Source organism: Trachemys scripta, chromosome 1 (assembly GCF_013100865.1).
Source record: "Trachemys scripta elegans isolate TJP31775 chromosome 1, CAS_Tse_1.0, whole genome shotgun sequence".
Lineage (NCBI taxonomy): Eukaryota > Metazoa > Chordata > Testudines > Emydidae > Trachemys > Trachemys scripta.
Genome location: NC_048298.1, coordinates 339,172,761 through 339,189,466, shown reverse-complemented (window position 1 = coordinate 339,189,466; position 16,706 = coordinate 339,172,761). Strand labels below are relative to the sequence as shown.

General features: G+C 47.7%; 2 protein-coding genes across 2 annotated transcripts; both read right to left on the bottom strand.

The window, feature by feature from the left end:
• Positions 1-5,928: 5,928 nt before the first annotated feature.
• Positions 5,929-9,889, bottom strand: LOC117883608 (olfactory receptor 51G2-like). Its single transcript, XM_034783110.1, has 2 exons — positions 9,844-9,889; positions 5,929-6,542 (listed from the first exon to the last, which is right to left on the bottom strand). The coding sequence occupies exons 1-2, from the start codon at positions 9,887-9,889 to the stop codon at positions 5,929-5,931; spliced, it is 660 nt and encodes a 219-aa protein (XP_034639001.1).
• Positions 9,890-13,896: 4,007 nt separating this feature from the next.
• On the bottom strand, positions 13,897-14,475 carry LOC117883558 (olfactory receptor 51G1-like). Its single transcript, XM_034782981.1, has one exon. It carries the CDS (start codon positions 14,473-14,475, stop codon positions 13,897-13,899), a length of 579 nt encoding a protein of 192 aa, XP_034638872.1.
• Positions 14,476-16,706: the final 2,231 nt, after the last annotated feature.

The following is a 16,706-nucleotide window of genomic DNA, read 5'->3' as shown; positions in this document are numbered from 1 at the left end:
GTCTGCTCCCAGCTTCTGACTATCAGAGGTTTAGAGACACCCAGAGCATGGAGCTTCATCCCTGATCATCTTGGCTAATAGCTATTGATGGACATATGCTAAGTCAATTTATCTAATTCTGTACTGGACCAGTTATTCTTTTGGCTTTCAGAACATCCCCTGGCAATGAGTTCCACAGCTGACTGTACTTGTGTAAAAAGTACTTTCTTTCATTTGTTTTAAACCTGCTGCCTACTAATTTCCTTGGGTGACCCCTGGTTCGTGTGAAGGGGTAAATAACCCTTTCTGATTCACTTTCTCCACTGCATTCATGATTTTATAGGCCTGTATTTTATCCCCGCTTTGACTTCTCTTTTTCCAAGCTGAAAAGTTCCAGGCTTTTTAATGTCTTCTAATATGGAAGCGGTTCCATACCCCTAAACATTTTTGTCACCTTTCTCAGTACTTTTTCCAATTCTAATATATCTTTTTCAAGATGGGATGAACAGAACTGAACAAAGGATTCAAGGTGTGGGTATACCACAGATTTATATAGAGACATCATGATATTTTCTGTCTTATTACCTATCCCTTTCCTTATGATTTCCAACATGAGCAGGGGGTGAAGCCCCCTGGCCGTACTCCTTCTGCCGCCTCCTCCCCCCTGCAGCCAGAGTGCCTCCCCCTCCCCCCCCCGCTCCTAGAGAAATCCAGAGTTTCCACAGACCCCATGGCTGGAGCAATGAGCCTCTCCACCCCAGATGTTGGAGGATTCCCGGGCTGGCCGGATCCCCCTCAGCCACGCTAAGCCTACTCTCTTGAGACCCCAAGTCGCCCCATGGGAAAAGCTTGTCTCTTCCCAAAGAACCTCCGCTTTTTATATGCCCAATGCACGTTCCACGGTAGCTGAGAAGGTGGTTGTGAAACTGTTCCCGATATTAATCATAGTGGTATGCTTATGATATGATTAAGACATAGTAGTTATATGCATCTTGTAAACAAAATGTCTTATGAGGTGTCTATGGAAAAATTATGATTGGCAGAATATAATGATCCTATTTGTATGCCTGTATCATTTTTGCATCTGAAGTTATTAATATTGACTATGTATCTGTATTTCAAATCTAGTTACACCTGGGTGACAGCCACTAGGCAAAATTCTTATAGTCCAGACAGTCTGTTGAGAAGGCCCTGTTCCAGGTAATGGGACATTAGGGGAAACAAGAGTCTCTAGGAGAAGGTTATACCCCATCTGATAAACCCTCCTGAGAACACTTCCTATGACTCAGCAAGGCATTCAAGGGCATGGAACCAGATCACATGACACTAAACTCCATTTTGGTTTATTAACTAGAGAAAGATAGACGTGATATAAATTATCAATTTCTCACTGTGGCTGGTGATAGAAGCAGACCACCATGTTTTCATACACAGGCTAGAAATTCCTTTAGCCTGGGATCAGCACTTCCCCCTGTTCAGATTTTTTTCTTCAGTTGTTTCCAGGCGATCTCTTGTGTGGGGAGTGAGGGCAAGAGAGGATGTCACTCCTCACCTTGTATAGTTTTTCAATACGGTGAGAACCCTTTGTTTCAAGCCAAGTTCCCAGCCCAGTTGGTGGAAAAATACAGGTACCAAAATGAAGTTCAGTGGCATATGGTCTGGTCCCATGACCTTGCATGCCCTGCTGTGTCATAGCAACCATCACTCATAGGCTGGCTGGAACGACAGAGGGAGGCTCGGCTCTTGCATGGTCCATAGTCTGTGTTGATGAGCCATCAGCACTGGCTAGCTTCTTCCTTGTTGTCCTCGAAAGACTACTTGAGTGTGTTACCCGGAGTAAGCACATTTGAAATACAGATGTATAGTTACTATTCATAACTTAAGATACAAAAATGATACATGCGCACAAATACGATAATCATAATTTGATAATCAGAACTTTTCCAATGACACCTCTCAAGACATACCTTGAACCAGATGCAAGAACACCACTAGCTGTCACCTTCAGCCCCCAACTAAAACCTCTCCAGCGCATCATCAAAGATCTACAACCTATCCTGAGAGATGATCCCTCACTCTCACAGATCTTGAGAGACAGACCTGTCCTCGCTTCCAGACAACCCCCCAACCTAAAGCAAATACTCACCAGCAACCACACATCACTGAACAAAAACACTAAGCCAGGAACCTATCCTTGTAACAAAGCCCAATGCCAACTCCCTGTCCACATATCTATTGAAGTGACATCATCATAGGACCTAATCACGTCAGCCATATCATCAGGGGCTCGTTCACCTGCACATCTACCAATGTGATATATGCCATCATGTGCCAGCAATGCCCCTCTGCCATGTACATTGGCCAAACTGGACAGTATCTATGCAAAAGAATTAATGGACACAAATCTGACATCAGGAAGCATAATACTCAAAAACCAGTGGGAGAACACTTTAACCTGTCTGGTCATTCAATGTCAGACCTGCGGGTGGCTATCTTACAACAGAAAAAACTTCAAAAACAGACTCCAACGAGAGACTGCTGAGCTGGAATTGATATGCAAACTAGATACAATCAACTCAGGATTGAATAAGGACTGGGAATGGCTGAGCCATTACAACCATTGAATCTATCTCCCCTTGTAAGTATTCTCACACTTCTTATCAAACTGTCTGTACTGGGCTAGCTTGATTATGACTTTAAATGTTTTTTTTCTCTTACTTAATTGGCCTCTCAGAGTTGGTAAGACAACTCCCACCTGTTTATGCTCTCTGTATGTGTGTATATATATCTCCTCAATATATGTTCCATTCTATATGCATCCGAAGAAGTGAGCTGTAGCCCACTAAAGCTTATGCTCTAATAAATGTGTTAGTCCCTAAGGTGCCACAAGTACTCCTGTTCTTTTTGCGGATACAGACTAACACGGCTGCTACTCTGAAACCTGTCATTATGTCATAGTCATTCATAATCATACCACTATGATGAATATGGGTGCAGCATCACAACCTCCTCTACTGACATCTCAATGTGGGGAGTTCCTCAGATTTGTAACCTGAAAAGAATGGCTCAGGTGTGGGAATCTCCCTCTCATCCTCTGCACTGAAGACTAAGGCAAAACATATCCTCTGCACAACAGCCTGATATTTCTAGAAAGATCCTTTAGCACCTCAATTTTCCTTAGCCCCACTCATTGTTTGGCTGGCTTACCGCTTCTGATGTACATTAAAAAATTGCTTAGTTTTTGTGTCATTTGCTCATTGCTTTTTAGATTTCTTACACTAGGTACTCAGAATCACTAAGCCCCTTCAATAAGTGTGAGTCACGCTGCCAAAAAATCATGAGATTGGTTTAGAAATAATGAGAATTTAAAATACGCTAATGTTGGGTTCGTTTCTGACTTTGGATTCTGAGCCATTGGGGCCACCTGCTTCAGGTTTTCTAGCTTTTCTGCAGATCACTTGTTTAAATAAACTTTTTAAAGAAAACCAAAAGCTCAGAATCCTGTGCAGTGTCTGCATTGCAGAAGTTGGGGCTTTAAGAATGACAGGAAATAGTGTAAAAAACCAACAGGTTGCATTGCTGGCCATATCTCAAAACCAAAGGTACTGAGAGTTGGTTAATTTCTTGTCACAGTCCATCAGAGGCAGAGACAGTGTGTCCTTCTGAACTAGATTAAAGAGCCCCCGGTTATAAGGAACAAGGTTAAGCTACAGACACCCAGACATAACAGCGATGGGTTCACAAAGTCACTGGGTACGTGAGACACAGCTCAGACGATCTCCTCTTCTTGCTCAGGCATGACAAAAGCACACACCGGGTAAGCAAGGCCAATCAGATTGTTAATAGATAGGGTCGTAACCCAAGCCCAGCTCCACATGCCTTTGCTAACTCCCTATTGGATACAAAAACCCTGATCCAGCTACCCCCAAACTTGGTGATATTGGAAATTTGTGTGCAGGGTGTGAGGTCCATCTCTAATGCTCATTGCTCACGGAGCAGATGGGGGTCAGGATCAGACCGAGGGGCAGCCCAACAGGACTCTGTTTGGCCAGGCAATACTCTAACGCTCTCTGGAAGCACATCCTTATTCCCCCCTCTAAGCCGAGCTGCAGGAGTGGCCCAGAACTCCAACGTCAAAGGGGGCTGTGCTATTGACAGACCTTATCATGAAGGGTTGTTGGGAAGAGTTCAGGTTCTCCGCTCAGTACCAGAAATCTCCTAATGAGCCAAAAAGAGCGGAAATCTCTCTGATGAACACAAGCTGTGCACAGACATGTCATTGGGCTCAATATGGGGGTAACTGGGTGAAATTCTGCAGGAGGTCAGACTAGATGATCGCATGGAGTGAAGGGAGCCATGCCCTGCCCTACAAGGCCCTTGTCCCAGGCCCTTAAAAAAACAGTAGCCTGGGATTTCCCAAAATTTTATTTCCCGGGACCATCTTCCTCCCTCCCACTAGCAGGCTCTACAAAGCTTCTGTCAGCTCCAAATATCACAGGAATCTTAAAAGGTCACACCCTGGATCAATGGTTCACTGACCCCACTAATCTCTCCTACCTATAAAGGGGACAGTACCCAAGATGCCACCTCTAATGGCCACTGAATTAGAGTGGACCAAACATCCTGAATTGGGCAGGAGAGTCCCAAAATGCAGTGTTCAAGTCCTAGTGTGGGCTGAGAGACTCCGGAACAGCATTTGTCCCGAATTCCCTGTGGTGCCAAACCACACTTGCTCTTGGACAGAGCCCCACTTTTCACTTTTGGGGGAGTGAGAGCTTTAGCCCCCCCCTTGCTATGAGGCCCCACCCTTCTCCTCTTCCCCCCGAGGCCACATACCCTGAACAGGACACGTGGAGGGTCTGGGGTTCCCCAGAGTGGCACTTGCTCCCTGGACTTCTTTTACCAGAGCCTGGCTCTGAAATCCAGCCTGGTCACTGGGTGGAGCTTGGGGGAAGAGAAGGAGCAGGAGGTGGGAGTTCAGGGGGGGAAAAGAGGGCTAGGGGTGAAGCCATGGAGTGGGCAGGGCTACTGCATGTGTCTTGCTTTTTCCTTTTGAGAAGGTGGTCACCCTACACTGAATGGGCTGGACAGCGACAGGAGATTGCCATGACTCTGTTGGGGAGCAGAGGCCCTTTTCCACCCCTTTGAATTGCTGGGGTAGCAGAAACAGAGGGACATATAAGCCTGAGTCTCTTGCCAGGACACCTGAGGGTCAGAGCCTCACTCACACAGCCAGCTCTGCCCTGCTTCCATGTGGAGTGAGCTCATCAGGTGTGCACCAGCGGTGGTGATGAGGAGGGGGTTGCCTGGATGGCTTCTCTTGCAGCTCCTACATTAATGATGTCTCTGACATGACTCATCACAAGCACCAGGCTGAGGGCACAGGAGAAGGGTGCATGTCTGTGCCCCTTGAATAGCCCCTGTCCCCAGCTGGCGCTGCCCTCAAGGATCATGCAGCACCCAGGGCGATCAGGAAGGGCCAGAAATGTGACCGCGAAACAGCTCTGCAGCTTTTTTCATGGCCCAAGGATGTTTAACCAGAGACAGGACAGTGACAGACCAGGTGTAATGGGAAACACCATCCACGTCCTTTCTCTTTATTAAGAGTATTGACAGGAATTCTGAAGTTGGAGCAGCCACCGATATGGCTTTTTATGGGCCAACATCCTACTGGTTCCCTGGCTCTCCATGAACACAGTCACATGGTAAATGCTGCTGCCTGCCTTGGTCTCCTTCCCCCAGTTCACTGCCCTCCCTCAACAGTGGGTAGAGACAACCCCTATACCATTGCTTCAGGCCTTAGACCCCATCTGAACCTGTCTGGACAGAGTGGAGATCAGTAGCTCATGTCATCACAGATAGAAGGGTCTAGGATGGAATAAGTCGCCGTGTCCTGTGTTTCTTGTTTCCTATGCCACCAGCACTGGGGCCGAGTGATAAACTGACCCTTCACTTCACGAACACCCTGATTATCCTCGAACGAAGGTGTTTGCTTTTCATGCTGTACACGATTGGGTTAATCAGAGGAGGAACCAGCAGGTTGACATTGCCCAGGACAATTGGAAGCAAGGGAGAAGAGCCCTTCCAGAATCTGTGTATCAAAGTCAAGCTGAACTCTGGTGTGTTGAAGAGCAGGACGGCGCAGAGGTGGGCGACGCAGGTGTTCAGGGCCCTGAGGAACTCCTTGTGGGATGAGATGCTCAACACAGTTTTGAGGATCATCACATAAGAGAGGAAGATGAGCAGCAAGTCGAACACCAAAATTATGACTGTAATAAACAAGCCATAGATACTGTTGACACTGATATCTGAACAAGCCAACATCATGACCTCCTGGTCCATGCAGTAAGAATGGGAGAGGACATTCGCTTGACAGTATTGGAATCGTTTCAGGAGAAAGGGGAATGGGAGTATTACGGCCACCCCTCTTAGAACACACACCAGTCCCATCTTGGCTATTCTAGGCAGGGTTAAGATGGAGGCATATCTCAGTGGGTCACGGATTGCAATGAAGCGGTCAAAGGCCATCAACAAGAGCACAGAGGATTCAATGCANTTGAAGTCTTTAAATCATGATTTGGGGACTTCAACAGCTGAGTCAAGGGAGAGAATTCTTCCAGGAGTGGGTGGGTCAGGTTTTGTGGCCCTCATCATGCGGGAGGTCAGACTAAATGATCATAATGGTCCCTTCTGAACTTAGAGTCTATGAGTCTATGAGCTGGGAAGAGCCTATTCCCGGGCTCCAGCCACATCACATAGCTTGTTTTGCCAGTGCTGGGAGCCTGTCCTGAGATGGGGCAGCTTTTGCTGAGAAGCTCTTTAGTCTGCAGGGACAGACACCGCTGGGGAAATCTGAAGGACTTGGGCCTCCCTCTGTCTGCATCAGAGTATGAGGATTTGGGGTCAGAGACTTATACAGACTCTTCCTGGAAAACCCTCTTATTCTCCCATGTTACGCTTCATTCCTACTGTTCAGATTAAACAGTATTTTGTTCAAGAAGGCTGGTTTGTCATTGTCTCATTATTAGTCACAGACTCGCAAAGGGAAGAACCACATTTGGAGACCAGAGATGGGGCAGACATGCAAGTAGTCCTGTAACTCTGAGGGGTATCTATAGGGCAGAAGTGCTGGAGGCCTCAGCCATCAGGAATCAGAAATATGCCCTATCAGAACTGTTACCGCAGAGCAACACAGCTCTGAATTCCTGCCTTCACAATCGAGCCAGAGAATAAAACCTTTGAAAATGTATTTGCTGGTTCTCTATCAAGAAGTAAATAAACCAGAGGTGAGTTGGGAACTAGTCACAGATATTCCGTGGGGTCTCCTCTCGCTCAGCCCCTGGCAGGATCGGGCCCAGAGCACACGGCACCTCTAGAAATGGGACCCCTGGAGAAATCCTGACTCGGGGTTTTGGGGTTTAACACTCGGAGCTCACTTTGAATGTCAGGTTTCTATGTAGCTTGAACAACTGAATGTGGACCATGGGCATATGTAGGGGAGGGGTTCCCAAGCTACCCAGTGCTTCCTGCCCTCCAGCCCTGTCACTGAGTCACCCCGACAGCCCAGCTGAGTCCTCTGCCGCTGCACAGAACATCTGCAAATGGAAACAGCTTGCAGCCTTTACACATCACTTTGCATTTTAAAACTAGTGAAACCTGCCAACGTACCCAATTCCTGCTAGAAGGGGAGCCGCTGACAGCAGAGGTCTTCACCCCAAAGGACAAGGAATCAGAGGAGAGGTTGCATGGGAAGCAGGCAGTATCTGTTCAGATAGGGAGGCAACTGTGTTTATGAAGCATGTCTGCACATTCCCTTGGGGGCACCTTGACCATCAGGGAACTTCAGCTGCTTGGCTTAGTGTGCACCAGCTTTAACCCCTGTCACAGCCAATGGCAAACTGCAGGAGGCCAATCACAGGGGATGTGGGGTGATGCTGCCCAGGTGGACTGCAGCACCAGCCCTGCTGCAGGCTCTATTCCTGGAATCCGGGCTTGTCATCACTGTTCGTATTGCTCAGATGAGTCACATGGCTCCCTCGCGGGTGGTGAGCGGTAACGATGATGCTGTCACAGCTGTGATCTTGCTGAAACAAATAAATAAATAAATACAATTCATAATAATAATCATATAGGACCAGATTTCTCACTGAACTCCCTATCCATTCAGCTCAGTGCGCCTCTCCACACTGCTCTTCTGCTGACACAACCAGATGCTCCAGGCCCTGTTATCATCCGACATGACAGTAGTTGGTGCTGAAAACCAACTGAGCTACCTGAGTGCTTTACCTAAGCCACTCCAGGACAAACAGGAGACAACAGACAATTTCCCATCTCCGCAGCCTTGCACCCTTGCTGAAGTATAAACCCAGAATTATGCCATCTTCTACTGCACAGGGATCTGCAGAATGCATACTCATTAATATAGGTGGCTTTCCCCTCGACATGGGAAAGATATGCAAAAAACTTCATTTACAGAGCTGAGATTTTCCAAAACTCTTCACACAAAACACACTGGTTATGATAAAACATAAAACAAGTTTATTAACTAGAGAAAGATTTTAAGTGTTTATCAGTGATAGCAGGCAGATCCAAACAGAATACATAGCAAATAAATAAAAATGCAAAATAAGCGTAAAGTAATAGATGGACATGATATGAATTATCAATTTTTCACCCTGCCTGGTGACAGAAGGAAACCACCAAGTTTTCATACACATGCTGGAAATCCCTTTAGCCTGGGAACAGCACTTCCCCCTGTTCAGACTTTTGTCTTCAGTCGTTTTTAGGAGATCTCTTGTGTGGGGAGTGAGGGCAAGAGAGGATGTCACTCCCCACCTTGTATAGTTTTTCAATACGGTGAGAACCCTTTGTTTCAAGCCAAGTTCCCAGCCCATTTGGTGGAAAAATATAGGTACCAAAATAGAATTCAGTGTCATACGGTCTTGTCCCATGACCTGGCATGCCCTGCTGAGTCATAGTAACCATCACTCATAGGCTGGCTGAAATGTCACAGGAAGGCTAAGCTTTTTCATGGTCCCTAATCTTTGTTGATGAGCCATCAGCACTGGCTAGCTTCTTCCTTGTTGTACTTAAAAGGCTACTTGAGGGTGTTACCCAGAGTAAGCCCATTTAAAATACAGATTCATCATTACTATTCATAACTTCAGGTACAAAAATGATACATGCGCACAAATAGGATAATCATAATCTGCTAATCAGAACTTTTCCAGTGACATCTCTCAAGACATATCTTGTACCAGATGCATCATGGTTATGTCATAATTATCTCATAATCATACCACTATGATGAATCTGGGGTGCAGCATCACAACCTCCTCCACTGACACCTCGATGTGGGGAGTTCCTCAGATTTGTAAGCTGAAAAGAATCTCTCATCCTCTGCAGTGAAGACTAAGGCAAAACATTCATCTATCCTCTGCACAACAGCCTCGTCTCTCTTGAGTGCTCCTTTAGCACCTCAATTTTCCAGTAGCCCACTCATTGTTTGGCTGGCTTACCGTTTATAACATATGTTAAAAATTTGCTCATAGTTTTTGTGTCTTTTTCTCATTGCTTTTCAGATCCCTTACATTAGGTATCGCTAAGCATCTTCATTAACTGCGAGTCCCACCACCAAAAAAACATGGGATTCATTTAGAAATCATGAGATTTAAATATACACGAATGTGGGGTTCATTTTCACTTGGCTTTGGTTTCTGAGCCATTGGGGTCACCTGCCTCAGGTTTTCTAGATTTTCTGCAGGTCATTTGTTTAAATAAACTTTCTAAAGAAAACCAAGAGCTGAGAATCCTGCACAGTGTCTTGATTGCACAGGCTGGGGCTTTCAGAAATACAGGAAATACCTGTGAGACTCCCAATAAAATCCCAAGAGGTGGCACTGCTGGCCATATCTCAATTGGAGCACCCCAAAAAGAAGGCACTAAGAGTTGCTTAATTCACATTTCTTGTCACACAGTCCACCAGTGGCAGAGACGGTATGTCCCTCTGCTCTGGACTACAGAGCCCCCGGTTATAAGGAACAGGGTTATGCCACAGACAGCCGGACATAACAGTGACAGGCTCATAGAGTCACTGGGTACCTGAGACACAGCTCAGAGGCAAATGAGGCCAATCAGATTGTTAATAGATAGGGTGGTGACCCAAGCCCAGTCTGCCTCTAACTCCCTGAAAGCATCTTCCCATCTGTTTGCCCCTTCCTTGTGGAAGCAGCCTTTGCTGAAACCTGTGTGAGCCTGGGCCCAGTCACTGTAGTGCTCAGCTGTGTCTGTGTTACAGGGCCAAGGGGTGAAGCTGACCTTTGCCCTCTGACTGCTTTCTCCCAGCAGACGTCTAAGATGAGGCCCCCGTGGCTATGGATCCATTGCTTGTCAGTTAGACCCATTCAGCCTCAAGGGCTCGCAAACGCCGGTCCAGTGACTGCTGAAACTCCCGGCATAACTGTGACACTCCAACACTCCCCTCAGAAATCCACTATCTACTCCTCACTGTCATTCCTGAGCACCCCTACATCTGCCACAGACACCACAGTACTGGAGTCACGGGGCTTCCCAGAAGCAGCTGTCACAGGGGCTGTGGTAAGAAGCCTTTTATATACAAATGTCACAGGTGTTGCCCTGGTAAACCCTGACATAGTCCTGATCTTAGGGTCTGAGAGTATCTGAGCACCTTGAATGTCTTTATCCTCCTGCCACCACTGTGAGGCAGGGCAGGGCTATTATCCACCTGTGCAGAGGCTCGGAGACAGCCAATGGCTTGCCCACAGTTGCGCAAAGCAAGGGACTCAAACCCTGTTGTCCTGAGTCACAGAGCAGTGCCAGACCACAGGAACAGCCTTCCAGCCATCTGAGCGGTGACAGGCCTGGCTCAGTTCTCTGCTGTGCCAGCAGAGCTCCCACCTCAGCTGTAGAGAGCCGGGAGGGCCAGGAGACTGTTACAGGGGTTTGATTCACTGGCCTGTTCTCCACCTGCCTCAGCGGAGTTTAGAGCAGCCTGGGGGCTGGGCTGATCTGCGCCCAGTGGTAATGGCTTGCAAGAGCACAGCCCACTCTGGCCAAGACCCTGTAGACAGGGGCCACACCAGAGTGCCTCTTGGAGCCTGAGGTAGCATAGCAGATACCCTGCCCTTCCCTGTAAGGTCCTTGCAATGACATACTCTCAGCCTGGGATACTTAAAACAAGAGCCCCTTTTGTGGGGTCACATTAATTCAGTCGTCTACAAAACACAGGCTTTCCTACCCTCCGTTTCCATCCTCCACCTTTATTCAGGAGCCCCTCTTCCCCCCTCCCCCACCCCGCTTGCTGGGGTCAGTCTTGTTTGAGGTTTGCTGCAACTTCACTGGCTTCTCCCCAGCTGGTACCCATGATATCTCAGTCCCTTTCCCCTGGGCTGAGCGAGGGCAGCTGTCCGTCCCCTGCTGGGGTCGCCCATGCTTCGAGAGAGGATGCAGCCCGCCTGCCCTCCTAAGGCTCCTCCCATTTCGCATGGAGTGAAGGAAGCCATGCCCTGCCCTACAAGGCCCTTGTCCTAGGCCCTTAAGAAATCAGTAGCCTGGGATTTCCCAAAGCGCTACCTATTCCCCGGGACCATCTTCCTCCCTCCCACTAGCTGGCTCTACAAAGCTTCTGTCAGCTCCAAATCTTACAGGAATCTTATATCCGAGGGGGAGCCGTGTTAGTCTGAATCTGTAAAAAGCAACAGAGGGTCCTGGGCTTATGCTCCCAATACTTCTGTTAGTCTTAAAGGTGCCACAGGACCCTCTGTTGCTTTTTAAGGAATCTTATAGGGTCACACCCTGGATCAACGGTTCACTGACCCCTCTAATATCTCCTACCATAAAGGGGATAGTCCCCAACACGCCATCTCTAATGGCAACTGAATTAAGGTGGACCACACATCCTGAATTGGGCAGGAGAGTCCCAAAATGCACTGTTCAAGTCCTAATGTGGACTGAAAAACTCCAGAACAGCATTTGTCCATATTTCCTGCAGTGCCGATCCACACCTGCTCATGGACAGAGCCCATTTTTCTCTGTTAGGAGGCTGAGGTCTTTATCCCCCCTTGCTATGAGGCCCACCCTGCTCTTTTTCCCCTCGAGGCAGGTCCCCTGAATGGGGCAGGTGGAGAGTCTGGGGTTCCCGAGAGAGGCACTTGCTCCCTAGGCTTCTTTTACCACTGCCTGGCTCTGACATCCGGCCTGGCCAGTGGTTCGGGCTTGGGGAAGAGAAGGAGCAGGAGATGGCAGTTCAGAGGGAAGAAGAAGGGCAGGGGTGAGGCCATGGAGAGGCCAGGACTCTTGCATGTTGTCACGGAGTCCCTGGGCGATGCTCTGGAACTGCTCCCCACAAAGCCAGTCAGGACTTTGGGGAGCCTCCTCTCCCTTGGAGCAGACTGTGTGGAGGGCAAGAAGCTCACACGTCTTCACGTCCTGGGTCTGACCTTGGAGCATTCAGCATATGCCCCTCCGTGCGCTTCCCACAGCGAGTCCGCCCAGGTGGGGTCCTGGGGAAGCCAGAGGGTCCTGCACCCCCCACTTGGCAGTCAGACGTGACTCTCAGCCAGCCAGTAAAACAGAGGTTTATTAGATGACAGGAACACGGTCTAAAACAGAGCCTGTAGGTACAGAGAACGGGACCACTCAGCCGAGTCCATTCTGGGGCCCAGCGAGCCAGGCACCCCCGTCTGCACTCCCTTCCCTGTTCCCAGTGAGAACCCAACTGAAACCCCTTCCATCCCCTCGTTCTCTGGGCTTTTATCTCTTTCCCAGGCCAGGAGGTCACCTGATCTCTTTGTTCACCTTTAGCTCTTCCCTTGCAGAGGGGAAGAGCCCTGGCCATTGGTTGCCAGGGAGACAGAGTGTCAGTGATTCATGCACACTGGCCTTTATCCCTCCACCTAGAGACTTACGAAATGCATAGGGGAAACTGAGGCACACACACAGTATTCAGAGAAAACATTAAGAACAGTCCTACTTCGTCACACATGTGTCTTGCTCTTTCCTTTTGAAAAGGTGGTCACCCTACACTGAATGGGCTGGGCTGGGACAGAAGATAGCTGTGACTCTGTTGGGGAGCTGAGGCCCTTTTCTACCCCTTTGCATTGCTGGAGCACCAGAGATGGAGGGGAGGGGGAATATGGGCCTGAGTCTCTTCCCAGGACTCCTGTGTGTCAGACCCTCACTCACATACATAGCTCTGCTCTGCTTCCATGTGGAGTGGGCTCAGTAGGTGTGCTGTGTGCAGAGCCACCAACAGTGGTGTTGGCTTATCCTGGGGTTCCTGCGTTAATCACGACTCTGACATGACTCAGTCGAAAGCACCTGGCTGAGGGTGTGGGGGAAGGGTGGGTGTCCATGTCCCTTCAATAACCCTGTCCACAGCTAGCGCAGCCCACATGGATCACACAGCACCCAGAGCGCTCAGGAAGGGCCAGCATCGTGACCGCAAAACAGCTCGGTAGCTTTTCTCATGGCCCAAGGATGTTTAACCAGAGACAAGACAGTGAAAGACCAGGTGTAATGGGAAACAACATTCACGTCCCTTCTCTTTATTGAGAGTATTGAAAGGAAATCTGAGGTCGGAGCAGCCACCGATATGGCTCTTTATGGGCCAACATCCTACTGGTACCCTGGCTCTCCATGAACACAGTCACATTGTAAATGCTGCTGCCTGCCTTGGTCTCCATCCCCCAGTGCCCTGCCCTCCCTCAACAGTGGGTGGAGACAACCCCTATACCATTGCTTCAGGCCTTAGACCCCATCTGAACCTGTCTGGACAGAATAGAGATCAGTAGCTCATGTCATCACAGATAGAAGGGTCTAGGATGGAATAAGTCACCGTGCACTTTGTTTCTTGTTTCCTATGCCACCAGCACTGGGGCCGAGTAATAAACTGACCCTTCACTTCACGAACACCCTGATTATCCTCGAACGAAGGTGTTCGTTTTTCACGCTGTACACGATTGGGTTAATCAGAGGAGGAAGAAGAAGGTAGATGTAGCCCAGGACAATTGGAAGCAAGAGAGAAGAGCCATTCCAGAATCTGTGTATCAAAGTCAGGCTGAACTCTGGCGTGTAGAAGAGCAGGACGGCGCAGAGGTGGGCGACGCAGGTGTTCAGGGCCCTGAGGAACTCCTTGTGGGATGCGATGCTCAGCACAGTTTTGAGGATCATCACATAAGAGAGGAAGATGAGCAGCGAGTCCAACACCAAAATTACGACTGTAATAAACAAGCCATAGATATTGTTGACACTGATATCCGAACAAGCCAACATCATGACCTCCTGGTCCATGCAGTAAGAATGGGAGAGAACATTCACTCGACAATATTGGAACTGTTTCAGGAGAAGGGGGAGTGGGAGCATTATGGCCACTCCTCTTAGCACACACACCAGTCCCATCTTGGCTATTCTCGGCAGGGTTAAGATGGAGGCATATCTCAGTGGGTCACGGATTGCGATGAAGCGGTCAAAGGCCATCAACAAGAGCACAGAGGATTCAATGCATTGAAATGACTGGATAAAGAACAACTGGGCAAAACAGGCATCAAAGCTGATCTCCCTAGAATTAAACAAGAATATGCCCAGTACAGTGGGTATGGTGGCTATCAATAATCCAAGGTCTGTGATGCTCAACATGGAAAGGAAAATGTACATGGGCTCATGGAGGCTTGGATCTGTTTTTATAATGAACAGAATGACTGCATTTCCTAATATTGAAATAACATATATTAAGCACAAGGGGAGAGAGATCCAGAGATTGTGGATGTGTTCCTGCCCAGGTATCCCAGTGAGAAGGAAAACTGCAGATTTGAATTTGGTGTCATTGACAGCTGCCATTATGTACAGGGCAGATCCAAGAAGTTTTGAACTTTCCTTCCTGAAAGGAAAAAGAACAGAAAACTAGATGTTATTTAACGAGACATCTTCCTGCTCTCAGTGCAAGTCTGGAGACTCCCAGGAGCTAAAGAAAAATTAGCAAAAACAAAGTCTTGGATTTACACCACCGATAGCATGATAGATATTCCCAGACTGGATCAGACCTGTAGTCCATCTACCCCAGTAACCACTCGCCAGTTCCACATTCTTCAGAGGAAGGTAGAAGGAGCCCCGCAATAGGAAGTTATGAGATAACCTGTTCTCAAAGTTTCCCCCTGACACCTACTAGTTAGAGATATTTTGTGGTGTAAATCAGGAAGGCTTAGAGGAATTCGAAATGGTTTTCAAATCAGTCCTTACTAGTGTATTTGGATTTTCTGGTTACCCATATAAATATCCAGTCCCTCTATGAATCCTGCTAAGCTCTTTGCTCCATTCATATCCTGTGTCTGGGAGTTCCGCAGCCTACTTGAGCACTGTGTGATTTTACAATTGTGACCTTCCCACAGACACCCTTTCTGGCCCTCCTCTTCTGAGTGTGGCCCATTGTATCATGACATGTGTACAAACAAGAGCATTGAAGATATTTATAAATGTGTTTCATTGCCTCATTATAGATAGATAGATAGATAGATAGATAGATAGATAGATAGATAGATAGATAGATAGATAGATATAATTATTTGCTCCACTCCTGAGAGTCCAAATGATGCCACTGCCTCTTTGCAGCACATGGGATAAATTGCCAGGGCCACGTTCTGAATTTACTAGCTTTGACTTCAACTGCATGACTCCAGATTTACATGTGTAAATTCAATAAGAACCAGGCTCTATTCATTTTCCCTAAAAAAATGCTCCCAGTGGTACACTCTGACCCCCAAGAATCCCTCCAGGAGAAGCTGAAGTGCTTTGCCTGGCCAATGTTGACTGAATCCAGAAAGTTCAATCATCCTACAGGTTTCTCTTCATTCTCACAGGAACTTCTCCCTCTCCCCATGGAAGGGTCTGTAGCTATCTACAAAGATCCAAGGTGACACGGACAGTTACTTCATCTGGGTGGGGGAGGGGTTGGCATCACAAATGTATGAATAGTGCAAACAGTAGGTTTGCCCTAATATCCCCTTCAGTGTACAAGTGACTTCAGCCATGTTCGTGTAACAGCTAATGGTGAAAATTACATACAACCACTATTACACTCCCTTTCCTGAACCTCTGCTCTGCTCTTTGCTGAAACACAGATCAGTGGTCTTTTTCTCAGAACTTTTTTGAGAAGTCTTGCACAGGTATTGCAGAGGTATTGTGTTCATGCCCCTGATTAGAAACAGCTTCTTGTTAGTTACCAGGAGACAGTATCATACAACTATTCAACATCTTTATTAATGATCTGGATGAAGGGATGGATTGCACCCTCAGATGACTGTAATCTGGGGGGAGAGGTAGATACACTGGAGGATAGGGATACCGTCCAGAGTGACCTAGACAAATTGGAGGATTGGGTCAAAAGAAATCTGATGAGCTTCAACAAGGACAAGTGAAGAGTCCTGCGCTTAGGAATGAAGAATCCCAGGCACCGCTACAGGCTGTGGACCGACAGGCTAAGCAGCAGTTCTACAGAAAAGGACTTGGGGATTACAATGGACGAGAAGCTGGATATGAGTCAGCAGTGTGCCCTTTTGACAAAAGGCCAATGGCATATTGGGCTGCATTAGTAGGAGCATTGCCAGTAGATCAAGGGAAGTGATTATTCCCCTCTATTCAGCACTGGTGAGACCACACCTGGAATATTGCATCCAGTTTTGGGTCCCACAGTACAGAAAGGATGTGGATAAATT

Coding starts and splice junctions, on each gene's coding strand:
- LOC117883558 (XM_034782981.1), bottom strand. CDS start 14,475: ATGGCCTTTGACCGCTTCATCGCAATCCGTGACCCACTGAGATATGCC.